This window comes from Brachyhypopomus gauderio, chromosome 10 (assembly GCF_052324685.1).
Source record: "Brachyhypopomus gauderio isolate BG-103 chromosome 10, BGAUD_0.2, whole genome shotgun sequence".
NCBI lineage: Eukaryota > Metazoa > Chordata > Actinopteri > Gymnotiformes > Hypopomidae > Brachyhypopomus > Brachyhypopomus gauderio.
In genome coordinates, this window is record NC_135220.1 from 10,002,869 (window position 1) to 10,016,676 (window position 13,808).

Genomic DNA, 13,808 nt, shown 5'->3' on the forward strand with positions numbered 1-13,808 from the left:
GTTGAATGATGTATTTGCTTATATTTTTGTAATTGTTTAGATGTCGATTGTCAAACTGTAAGTAGATAAAATAAAATTGGATAATTATATATAATTATGTTTTAAGAATATTTTTAGGCCCTCTGAGAGGGCGTAGAGGGCCCTGATGGTTCCCCACTGACATCAAGAGCATGCAACATTTTTTTAACTAAAACAAAATAACATCTCACAGAAAGTTCATTACCTATAGTTTCATTATTAATTGGCCTATAGATGATCTAGCTTCAAAGAGGCTAGCTAAGCTAACCATGCCAAGAGGCTAAATGATGCTGAGGAAAGTACATACTGTATGTACTACAGTAAATACAGTACATAATACTGCTTATATTCTAATATTTAGTATGCATTCTCTTATTCTCAACTGTTTATACATACTCACAAACGCAACTGTGTCCTTCATAACTCTTCTTAGCCATTCTTATCTAACTGTTTATCATTCTACCCAAACAACTCTAAAGTAAGCCTTTTCTTTTTCTATGATGTCCAAAAGTATATGATATAGTATAGCTCACATGAATGCCGAGCTAGACTACAATTCCCAGACTCAAAGTTCAGAGGAAAGCCACTGGAATTTGACAAGACCCACATACAACTGAATTGAAGACCCTTGTCTTCAGGGTCACATATAGAGAGAAACTTCATACCACTGTCGGTTTCTTGTGTAACTCTCCCCTGGCTACAAAGACAGGTACTTCTATTGGTCCAAACATCATTTCAATTTGAAAAAATGATCTCTCCCACCCCCAGTGGCTGCTAGTGTAATGACAATGTCAAGTAAGTGATTTGGGGGACAAAAGAGCCATTCATATGTCAGTGGGAGGATTCATACTTCAATATAAAGAGAAACTGTGCACAGGCAAATCTGACAATCCAGCTGAACAACTGGAGGTGATTTTCTCCAACTGGTAGAACTGCATCTACTTAAGATGAATATCACAGAGCAACAGCAAGACCTGACAGTTCAGTACTGCTTTCCTGACAACAATTTATCATGCAGAAAGGAGGTTCGAACAGGCCCTGGGAATATATTCTTATTCACTCTACTATCATTTATCTCTGTATGCACTGTGCTGTTTAATCTTCTTGTGATCATCTCCATTTCTCACTTCAAGCAGCTCCACACTCCAACCAACCTGCTCATCCTCTCTCTGGCTGTGGCTGATCTTCTTGTGGGACTGGTTGTTATGCCTGTGAATATAATGCAACTAGGAGTCAGCTGTTGGTATCTTGGTAAAATGGCATGTGCTGTTATTCCACTGATCAATGTGGTCTCAACATCAGCCTCTCTCTGTAGTATGACTTGCATTGCTGTTGATCGGTACATTGCTGTTAATGACCCTTTGCTTTACTCCACTAAAATTACAGTTTGTAAAACATCACTGATTATAATATTGGGCTGGTCTCTTTGTTTCTTTTATGTTCTGACTGTTTTTTACTTTAATGATCATCTTCTTCAGTCTCAGATATCCATGAGTTGCTATGGAGAGTGTTTCATAGTCATAAAATATTCCTGGGTGATTGTTGACCTAGTGATTTCATTTCTATGCCCTTGCTCTATTATATTGATATTATATACACTAATTTTTATTGTGGCAAGACGTCAAGCTATAGCTGTGAAATCTATGTCAAAAGTTCACTCACCAGGACACACAGTCAAAGTTTCAATAACCTCTGAAACTAAAGCTGCAAAAACACTTGGTATTGTTGTATGTTTTTATCTTGGTTGCTGGATACCTTTTTTTCTAAGTTCTCTGTTTTCTGAAACCTTGTCCTCTGTAACACTGCTGTGGACAGTGTTTAGCTGGCTATTGTACATCAGTTCTGCCGTGAACCCCATAATATATGCAATATTTTATCCATGGTTTAGAGCATCAGCTAATTATATTGTTACATGTAGAATATTTGACTCCTCATCATCAAGCCTCAGTTTGTTCCGAGAGCATTTTTAATGTAAGCTTTATTCACCTGGCAAATCTGAGACTAACATCAACATATCTACATACTCTCTGAAAATGTAATGTTTTTTCTTATTCCTTCTCTTTTCCTTCTTTTTTGTTGGTTGGTCAGATGACAAATAGTCCTATATATTGTCTGAGTCTACTAAACACAGTAGGTACTGATTACATATCAAATATAGGGTAATGTGAAATGTCCTTTGTTATTTGTAATGTACCAGGGTTATAGAACACAAGGTTCTCATAATTCAGCAGTGACTGTAGAAAATAATTAAACATGGTTCTCAAATGTTCACAGATCTCAGAGTATTTTCCTGTTGGTTCTCACCATAAAGAATGTTTAATGTAGAGATTTAGTGATTATGTAAATCAATGTCTTTGTTGATGCTCCTAAAATTGTTTTAAAATGTCTTCCATCTATAAATTAGAATGACCACATTTATTATCAATGTATTATCAATTTCTAAGCCTTAAATAATCTTAAATAATTTTGAACATGGTGCTCTTGAGTACATATAATTATTTGGAAATAGTTTAAACTTAATACTAGCAGAGAATCTTTCTTAAGTGTTTTGTGATTTACTTTCTGAACAGAAGCTTCTTGTCATCTCTGTACTCTCTAATAGCCAGTGATGCAATATTAATTTGATGTACAGCTCTAATTAAAGGTCATTCCTTTAGCCCTTCGGTTTTGTTGACCTCACGCTTTTTACTTTAGTGTTCCCGGTCTTTAGAGACCGGTCTGTTTTAACACACAAAAATTTTTTTCACCACCTTGCAAACATAGGCATAACATGTGTGTGTCTGTAGGTGTGTGTGTAGGTGTGTCTGTGTGTGTGTGTCTGTGTGTGTAGGTGTGTGTGTAGGTGTGTGTGTGTGAGTGAGTGTGTGTGTGTGTGTGTGCGTGTCTGTGTGTGTTTAGGTGTGTGTGTGTGTGTGTGTGTGTGTTTAGGTGTGTGTGTAGGTGTGTGAGTGAGTGAGTGAGTGTGTGTGTGTGTGTGTGTGTGTGTGTGTGTGTGTGTGTGTGTGTGTGTGCACGCGCGCATGTGAATTCATGCACATGAGTGGCATGTCACACTCAGATCAGAGTGTGCCTTGCAAACATAGGCATAACGTGTGTCTGTGTCTGTAGGTGTGTGTGTAGGTGTGTCTGTGTGTCTGTGTGTGTAGGTGTGTGTGTGTGTGAGTGAGTGAGTGTGTGTGTGTCTGTGTGTGTTTAGGTGTGTGTGTAGGTGTGTGAGTGAGTGAGTGAGTGTGTGTGTGTGCGCGCGTGTGTGTGTGTGTGAATTCATCACACTCAGATCAGAGTGTGCCTTGCAAACATAGGCATAACGTGTGTGTGTCTGTGTCTGTAGGTGTGTGTGTGTATGTGTGTCTGTGTGTGTGTCTGTGTGTGTAGGTGTGTGTGTGTGTGTGTGTGTGTGTGAATTCATGCACATGAGTGGCATGTCACACTCAGATCAGAGGGGCCTTGCAAACATAGGCATAACATGTGTGTGTGTCTGTGTTTGTAGGTGTGTGTGTATGTGTGTCTGTGTGTGTAGGTGTGTGTGTGTGTGTGTGTGTGTGTGTGAATTCATGCACATGAGTGGCATGTCACACTCAGATCAGAGGGGCCTTGCAAACATAGGCATAACATGTGTGTGTGTGTCTGTGTCTGTGTGTGTAGGTGTGTGTGTAGGTGTGTCTGTATATGTGTGTGTCTGTATGTGTGTAGGTGTGTGTGTGAGCGAGTGAGTGAGTGAGCGAGTGAGTGAGCGAGCGAGCGAGTGTCTGTGTGTGTATAGGTGTGTGTGTGTGTGTGTGTCTGTGTGTGTTTAGGTGTGTCTGTGTGTGTTTAGGTGTGTGTGTGTGTAGGTGTGTGTGTGTGTGTGTGTGTTTAGGTGTGTGTATAGGTGTGCGTGTGTGTGTGTGTGTGTGAGAGAGCGAGTGTGTGTGTGTGTGTGTGTGTGTAGGTGTGTGTCTGTGGGTGTGTGTGTGTGTGTGTGTGTATGTGTGTGTAGGTGTGTGTCTGTGTGTGTAGGTGTGTGTCTGTGTGTGTGTGTGTGAGTGTGTGTGTGTCTGTGTGTGTAGGTGTGTGTGTAGGTGTGTGTGTGTGAGTGTGTATGGGGATGTTTTCTGTCTGATAGATGAATATATTCTGAATACCCATTCATTTCCTGTGACGGTCACGTTTGACCGGCAACAACACAGATGTAAAACGTTGGTTTAAAACACTCAAAATTCAATGAAAAAGATGATCATCACTTTTATATGTTCCAGTGCATAGTGTGGAGGATGGCATAAGGCCTTGCAGCAATCAGATGTAAAACACAATATTTATGAGTGGTTTAAGTTGTAAATCGGTCAGATTTGACCCGAACACGACAGGAGGGTTAGATCATTTCCACAATTGCTATTGATCTAAAGAGCTGTATAACAATGAAAGACATTAGATTAAATATCAAATATAGTTCTAAATAACATTAAGATGTATACTGTGCTTATGGTCCCACTAGCATTGCATCGCTATGCTTATCCTGGCTCATCCTGTGCCCCAGGCTCTGGAGAGCTTCCCCCTTGATGCGCTCCAATGTCTCACATGAACACATTCCTTTCATGTCAAATAAGGTCATCAGCTCTAAGTAACATTGCACTCACCCGCCACTTTATTAGGTACACCTTGCTAGTACCAGGTTGGACCCCCTTTTGCCTTCATAACTGCCTTAAACCTTCATGGCAGATTCAACATGGTACTGGAAACATTCCTCAGAGAGTCTGGTCCATATTGACATGTTAGCATCACGCAGTTGCTGCAGATTTGTCAGCTGCACATGCGACTCTCCCATTCCACCACATCCCAAAGGTGCTCAATTGGATTGAGATCTGGTGACTGTGGAGGCCATTCAAGTACAGTGAACTCATTGTCGTGTTCAAGAAACCAGTCTGAGATGATTTCCGCTTCATGACATGGTGCATTATCCTGCTGAAAGTAGCCATCAGAAAACTCATTTCAATATACTTCAAGTTCCCCTATATATATTTAAGTTCCCCTGGGGCCCAAGGTCAGAGGAGCACTGAGAACCCATGCTGCTGGATCACATAAATTTAGATGCGCTGCCACTCACAGATTTGAGGGAGAAAGATAAAAAACTAGAATGACACAAAAAATAAGATCACAGATTATTTACACTAGAGGACACAAGTCTGTGTGCACGCAAATAAAGCCTATAGCACATACAAGCAATGATAACACAGACAGTCAAGCAGAGAGAGGCGTGATTTATTTAGATAAGGAGGGGGGGAGCCAGAGGCCTGGCAAACCGTTTTTGTGTCAAAGTTCATGGTGGAACGCGAGAGCCATCTCTGAATGTCTCTGTGTGGGTGAAGGAGCAGGTAACCAAGGCGATGACCTTCTGGGAGAATTTTGTTTGGATGCCAATGCAGATAAGCAGGAATAAGGAATTTAGCAAGGAGCCCGTCCTTGAGCACTTCAGCACATGGAACCCTTCTTAAGTCCGTGGTCTCCCAACTGATCCAACTTCACGCGTAGAGCATTGATACTCTCCATGATCGAATCCAAGCTTTTACTAACAGTCACAGTCTGTGTTCTGACAGCTCTACCCATCGCATCAGTCATGTTGGGCAATTTTCATGGGCGTTCGATACCTGACCCCACGCTTTTAATTTCCCAATACACCAGGGCAATGCCTAATCCAATCAGCAGAAACCCAGCGATCAAAGTTCCAATTGAGAACACGTCCTCAAAATCTTCCAGAGAGAGAGATACAGTCACAAGACACAGTTCGCTCCATGTCTCCAAACATATTCAGCTGAGAACGTTCCATCCGGACATGTGGGTTCTCCCTCACCATGACTCCTCATGGAAAAAATAACTGTCAATTGCGTTGAGAGACCACCTAATCCATGGCAAGATGGTGCCAGTTTTTGTGTCAAAGTTCATGGTGGAACGCGAGAGCCATCTCTGAATGTCTCTGTGTGGGTGAAGGAGCAGGTAACCAAGGCGATGACCTTCTGGGAGAATTTTGTTTGGATGCCAATGCAGATAAGCAGGAATAAGGAATTTAGCAAGGAGCCCGTCCTTGAGCACTTCAGCACATGGAACCCTTCTTAAGTCCGTGGTCTCCCAACTGATCCAACTTCACGCGTAGAGCATTGATACTCTCCATGATCGAATCCAAGCTTTTACTAACAGTCACAGTCTGTGTTCTGACAGCTCTACCCATCGCATCAGTCATGTTGGGCAATTTTCATGGGCGTTCGATACCTGACCCCACGCTTTTAATTTCCCAATACACCAGGGCAATGCCTAATCCAATCAGCAGAAACCCAGCGATCAAAGTTCCAATTGAGAACACGTCCTCAAAATCTTCCAGAGAGAGAGATACAGTCACAAGACACAGTTCGCTCCATGTCTCCAAACATATTCAGCTGAGAACGTTCCATCCGGACATGTGGGTTCTCCCTCACCATGACTCCTCATGGAAAAAATAACTGTCAATTGCGTTGAGAGACCACCTAATCCATGGCAAGATGGTGCCAGTTTTTGTGTCAAAGTTCATGGTGGAACGCGAGAGCCATCTCTGAATGTCTCTGTGTGGGTGAAGGAGCAGGTAACCAAGGCGATGACCTTCTGGGAGAATTTTGTTTGGATGCCAATGCAGATAAGCAGGAATAAGGAATTTAGCAAGGAGCCCGTCCTTGAGCACTTCAGCACATGGAACCCTTCTTAAGTCCGTGGTCTCCCAACTGATCCAACTTCACGCGTAGAGCATTGATACTCTCCATGATCGAATCCAAGCTTTTACTAACAGTCACAGTCTGTGTTCTGACAGCTCTACCCATCGCATCAGTCATGTTGGGCAATTTTCATGGGCGTTCGATACCTGACCCCACGCTTTTAATTTCCCAATACACCAGGGCAATGCCTAATCCAATCAGCAGAAACCCAGCGATCAAAGTTCCAATTGAGAACACATCCTCAAAATCTTCCAGAGAGAGAGATACAGTCACAAGACACAGTTCGCTCCATGTCTCCAAACATATTCAGCTGAGAACGTTCCATCCGGACATGTGGGTTCTCCCTCACCATGACTCCTCATGGAAAAAATAACTGTCAATTGCGTTGAGAGACCACCTAATCCATGGCAAGATGGTGCCAGTGTGTGTGGAAGGCCATCCGTTACTCTCAGTGTGGTTAATGTTGGCAGCATTGTTAAGTTTTGGCACTTCGTACATAGAGTCTCTATTGGTGAATGATCGCCAGTTTCTCCTGGATCTCAGACACAATATGAACGACCTAGGTGTGTTAATTCATGGTGGACAAAATATTCTGCCCCCGCTCTTAGCGGGAATCCCAGCTCACCTGTACTGGGCCTTGGGCCTAACTACACGGCGGAAGCGTCACTGCCGCCGCGGTAAACATAGCGGTCGGCTAGTGAAGCTAAAGCCTGGTTCACACTACACGACTTTTCAGTCATCAGGTTTTTGTGCCGTCCGCACTACATGACTGGTCGTGCTGTAATCGCGAGTCTTTCGGTTGTTGTGGATTTCACACTACATGACTGATCGGCGACGCGGGCTCACGAATTACACGACTGGGGAATCGCCGACTCATCTGGCTGCCGTCCAAAAACACGAGAACACGAAAACGAAACTCTCCCAGAACCAGCAACACAACGTAGAAAAAAAAAAAACAATGTACATGTACTCCACATTTTCGTTATTATTATTTTTTACCGTTTAAACACTCCATAGTCCCAAGTTGCCAGAATTATTTCATCTCTCCGTTGCAGTGATAGATATAATCAATCGCACTATTTCTCCAGTGCTGTTACAATAACTTAAACAAACAGTGTTGTAGTAAAGTTGTAAGAAAGGTGAGGATTTTGTGTGGTTACTGCTTTGAAAGCATTCTTGAAAGTTTTCTCTCCGCGTTCCCATTGGCTGTAGCTAGACGCTGCTGCCGACTCTCAGTCGCCGACTGCTAGATATTAAACATGCTAGATATCTGCCAGTCGTCTGCGACCAGTCGGCGACGGCTCGGCGAGTGTCTTTCAGCAGTTCACACTACACGACTGAGCGAGCGACGAGTGATCGCCGATTTGCCTCCGACCACAGTTTTTGTCGGCGATCAGTCGGCGACTGAAAAACCAGCCTAAAATCGTGTAGTGTGAACCAGGCTTAAAGATCTGCCTGGCCTGTTCTTTGTCCATTTCCCGGACAGGACATGGAATATACCCTTCATTCTGTGTGTCCCGGCGTTTTCTAGAGCCCATCGATACCTGCCTGCTACCTGTCAATGGCCTGGATGAGGGTGTCCTGCTCCGACACCCCTGATCTCCTTGGCTCTGCAAACGCGGGATGAATCCTCGAAACCTGAGGACGCTACTTCGGGCTCCCAGATCCACAGAACTCCAGGCCACAGCTCCTGCCAGAATTGGTCTGGTGAACGCCAGATCACTCGCTAACAAAACTTTTATCCTGAGGGATTTCTTCAGCTCTCGTAGTCTGGATTTTCTCTGTATTACAGAGATGTGGATTAATGCCGGTGATTACAGTGCTCTTGTTGAGCTTTTGCCGGCTGGCTGCAGTTATTTTAATTCTCCGTGTGCGTCAGGCCGTGGAGGAGGAACAGCGACTGTGTTTAAAAGTGATTTTAAATGTGAACAGCATGCTGTATCAACTTTGATTTCCAGCTTTGAAGTCACTTTATTCGAGGTGGGCCACTCTGATCCGGTGCTGTGTGGTGTCATCTACAGACCGCCTAAATACAATGAGGACTTTATAAATGACTTTTCAGATGCCAAATTATGATTGTGATCTTATTGATGGGGATTTTAACATTCATGTATGCTGTTCGGATAAGCCGCTGGTGAAGGACTTTTTAAACATCATTGACTCTTTTAATTTGGTGCAGTGTGTGTCCGGTCCCACTCATGAACATGGACATACTGTAGACCTTGTTCTTTCTTATGGTCTATCTTTGTTAAACACCGAGATCTGTGATACCGGGTTTTCTGATCACATGCCCATATTATTTGATGTTGTTTTATCCAGTGCTACAGTTAAATCCTGCGTTCTTGCTCTGCTCTGTCAGAGTTTTAACCCTTTCACTGCCGGTCTGTTCTCTGCTGCGTTCAGTCAGCTTTGTCCCTCTCCTGACTCAGCCACTGTAAATATGGAGGAACTCACTTCCTGGTTTTACTCCTCCTGCAGATCCATACTGGATTCAGTGGCTCCATTAAGAACCATACAGCCTAAAGTTAAACCTGAGCCTTGGTTTAATGACAGATAAGCTTTTGCAGCAAGGAGAGAGTGTCATACAGCTGAATGCAAATGTGTTTGATGGCCTGTGACTCTGTCGCATTTGGAGGATGTGGTGGGCCATATAAAGCCTTCAGGTTCTCCCTGTGATATTGTGCCTCCTCGCTTTTTTAAAAAGGTCAAGAAATCTGGCCTTGACCACACGGTGTTGGCTAATTATAGGCCTATCTCCAAACTGCCTTTTATATCAAAAATCTTGGAGAAAGTTGTTTATGCTCAGCTAAATTTGTTTCTCGAAGAGCAAAATATCCCAGAGGTTTTTCAATCTGGTTTTAAAACCCTGCATCGGCGGCACTGATTAGGGTTTTTAATGATATTCTCCTGACCAATGATTCTGGTGACAATGTGATTCTTCTCCTGCTGGATCTAACTGCGGCATTTGATACAGTGGATCACAATATTTTAGTTTCCCGGTTGCAGCACCTAGTGGGCATTTGTGGTAGTGCTCTAGAATGGTTTAAGTGCTATCTAACAGACAAAACTTTGTGTGTGACCTTCGATGGCTCTAAATCTTCCTCAGCTCCCATGCCATATGGGGTTCCACAGTGCTCTATCTTAGGACCCCTACTTTTTTCCCTGTATCTGCTTACACTGGGTTCCATTTTAAGGAAACACTGCATCTCTTTTCATTGTTATGCTGATGACAACCAGATATATGTCCCACTGAAGAAGAGAGATGCCTCTGTAAAACCACTTCTGCTATGTCTAAATGATATTAAGGACTGGATGGCTTTAAACTTCTTAAATTTTAATGAAAAGAAAACAGAAGTGATGGTCCTAGTGGTTCCAGTGAAGCATCCCTTATCGATTTTGGCCCTTTGACATTATATGTGAAGCAAACTAACTTGGGTTTTAAAATGGACAGTGATTTAAAATTGGACCGCCAAATCGGTGCAGTGGTTAAGTCCAGTTTTTTCCATTTGAGGTAGCTGGCAAGGGTAAAGAAAATCATTTCGCATGAGCACTTTCAAACGGTAATCCATGCCTTCATTACATCTTGGCTGGATTACTGTAACGCACTTTATTTTGGAGTCAGCCAGTCCTATCTCAAATGTCTTCAGTTAGTGCAAAACACTGCTGCCCGACTTTTAACAGGATCATGCACGAGAGAGCCTCCCTACACTGGTTACCTGTGCATTTTAGAGTTCATTTTAAGATTCTTATATTTGTCTTTAAATCTTTAAATGGACTCGCCCCGCCTTACCTCGCCGAGCTGCTCCATCCCCACACCACTGCTTGGTGCCTCAGGTCAGCTGATCAGCTGCCCACGTCAAAGCGCAAGCTCAGAGGGAATAGAGCTTTTTCCATCGCTGCTCCTAGATTATGGAACAACCTACCACTGCATGTTAGACAAGCCCCTTCACTGTCCATTTTTAAAACAAGTCTTAAAACCCACTTTTATTAATTGGCTTTTAACACACCATGAGACTTTGTATGTGTTTTTAGTTTTTACTGTTTTAGTTCCATTGTTTGATTTGTTCTATTGATTCCTTTTACAGTTTTAGTTAATATTGTTTTACCCATTTTTTGCTATTAGTTGTTTTATGTCTAAATGTTCAATTCTTATGTACAGCACTTTGTGTCAGCTGCCGTTCTTAAAGTGCTCTATAAATAATAGAATCAAATCCATTTTCTTTGTTCAAATTCAAAGATCAGCATCAGGGTATTAAGACAATATTAATAATAATAATAATAATAATAGAATTTTATTTAAGGGTCATTCCAGGATTTTGGTACATTTCAGGGGTGGTAACTTCTGAAAATTTGATCTTCAATTTGATCATTTTAAATCATATATTTATAATCTACAGGTTATAAACTATCAAAAAGTTTGATTCGTCAATCTCAGATATGGAAGAAGTTTTTTCTTTATTAGATTGGTGTGCAGTAAATTGGTATGCAGTAACAGGGTTGCGACTAACAGGGTTGCAAATTTAGGCTAAGTTGTGGTCTACCCCAGGAACAGATGCTCACTGTAAAATTTAGCTATGTATACAAGATCAAGGACAAATATGGTTATATAAGTATATAAAGTAAATTTTGACTCTACTCAATATTAGTCTTACAATATGAGGAACAGGGTTGCATTCACTGAGTGACACACACAACTTGGACAAACATATTTGGAAAAAAACCTTGAAAATTGTTAGAGCACTTACCATTTTTCTTGCCATGTGGGCAGGAAATGTCCTTGTGATGCAAATTCCTTTGTGCTAGTACACAAATATTTTAACCCTTTCTCTGCCAGATAAAATTCCTTATGGTAACAGGGTTGCGCGCATGTTGTGGGACACAACTTAATAGTGTAAAAACTGTGGCATGCAATACAAAGTAGACCAAATAAGTTGTTTTCATAAGTAAAGGAGATGCATTTCAACAATATACAAGAGGAAGTAATTTATTTAGAGCTTATTTTAATTGTTAAATTTGGCAAAGGAGTTGGTCACCCAATGTGTGGGACAAGAGAAAATGGCCATTTTTTGAGGTGGTTCAAAGGTATTCGGTCTTTTGAATAATATCTAAGGCGCTTATTTTTCCACCAAATTTTACAGTTTGTCTTATAACAAGTACAATGTTTAAAAAAATAGTCATTTAGATATTTTGGATATGTACATTTGAAATTTAAGTGGTGGGACAGGAAATGTACCAAAATCCTGGAATGACCCTTAAGACGCCTTTCAAGCCACCAAAGGTGCTTACAGAACAAAAATAAGAGACAAATGGAAGATCAATTTAAAAACAATAAAAAATAAAATAAAAAATAACAACAATTGATAAACATCAGTAGAATAAAATAAACAATGTAAACCTAAAAAGCACATTCAAAAAGGTGTGTTTTTAAGAGCTTCTTAAAAACAGACAATGATGCACTGGAGCGGAGAGATAAAGGGAGAGAGTTCCACAACTTAGGGCCCACAACACTAAAGGCTCGATACCCGTATTTATGGAGTTTTGTGTGCGGCACAACCAACCGGTGGGCATCAGCAGACCGGAATGCACGTGACGGAGCATAGGGGGACACAATATCAGAAAGATAAGACAGTGCCAACCCATGAATGGATTTAAAAACCAACACTACAATTTTAAATTTAATCCAGTCAAGGACAGGAAGCCAGTGGAGATCTTTTAAGATCGGGGTGATGTGATCCCACTTCCTGGAACGGGTGAGAACTCTTGCTGCAGAGTTTTGGACATATTGCAGCTTCTTAGGGCTACTGGCAGGGAGCCCAATAAGAAGATTTGCAGTAGTCAAGCCGAGATGTAATAAAGGCATGAACAAGGGTCTCAGCCAGAGTCAGACAGGGAAGGGCGTAGGCGAGCTATGTTTTTGAGGTGGAAGAAGGCTATTGTTAACGTGTGCCTCAAGAGAGAGGGTGGAATCAAGTATGACACCAAGATTGTGAACTGTGCCACAGCAGAGGAAATAAAACCAGGTATGGAAAAACTGGTCTGACCAATCTTATTGAGGGTAGATGCGAGCATGGCTTTTGACTTATTATTGTTCAAATAAAAAAAATGACTGAGCATCCAGTGTTTAATATCAGCCAGACAGTCTAGCAGAGAGTTAGGCAGCAATACAGTTGAAGGCTGAGTGCTAATGTAGATTTGAGTATCATCAGCATAACAATGAAACTGAAGGCCATATTGACGGATAACATTGCCAAGAGGGAGCATGTAAATGTTAAAAAGAATAGGGCCCAAAACCAAACCCTGTGGGACATCACAAACTAAAGAGACAGTGTTGAATCTGAAACTACCCAGAGAAACGAACTGCCGACTACCTGCTAAGTAAGACCTGAACCACTGTAAGGCCAAGCCAGTAAGACCAATCCACGATTCCAGCTGATCTAGTACATAATGACCAGTGGTGGACAGTAACGAAGTAAATGTAATTTGTTACTGTACTTAAGTAACATTTCCATGTATCTGTACTTTACTCAAGTACTTTTATTTGGAAAGACTTTATACTTTTACTTCACTACATTTAAAAGCGAAACTTTTTACTCTTCACTTCGCTACATTTACAGAAACATCTCGTTCCTTTTTATTTTTAAATCAACGCTTAATAAAATACCGAAAGATTAAAGTGTACCGTGTAGGGGTTTCACCTACTAATCCTTTAAAGTAGATATAATTTGTTTTACCTTAATTATTAATCAGTCTCATTAATTTTAGAATCAGTCTCATATTCTAATTATACCAAAACCACAAGTTTAGTTATCAACTAAAGGTAATGAATGGTTTGGTATCTGAAGGATTTAACAATGAATTCTTTGGAGGTTTTGGCAACAACCACTTTTGAATGACATCAACACAGACAATTTGGTGAAAATAAATGATACATTTATTTAAAACCAACTATTCTAAAACAAACGGCATCAACAAGGATCAGTATATTTACAGTGAAGACTGGATATTTAGTGTGTGTGTGTGTGTGTGTGTGTGTAAAAAGGGGAGGAGTGTAATGTGTGCACGCGCTTGTGCGTG

At 41.4% G+C, this 13,808-nt stretch overlaps 1 protein-coding gene across 1 annotated transcript; it reads left to right on the forward strand.

Moving 5' to 3' along the window:
- Nucleotides 1-965: 965 nt before the first annotated feature.
- Nucleotides 966-1,988, forward strand: LOC143524887 (trace amine-associated receptor 6-like). The gene has a single exon (XM_077018298.1). The coding sequence runs from the start codon at nucleotides 966-968 to the stop codon at nucleotides 1,986-1,988; it is 1,023 nt and encodes a 340-aa protein (XP_076874413.1).
- Nucleotides 1,989-13,808: the final 11,820 nt, after the last annotated feature.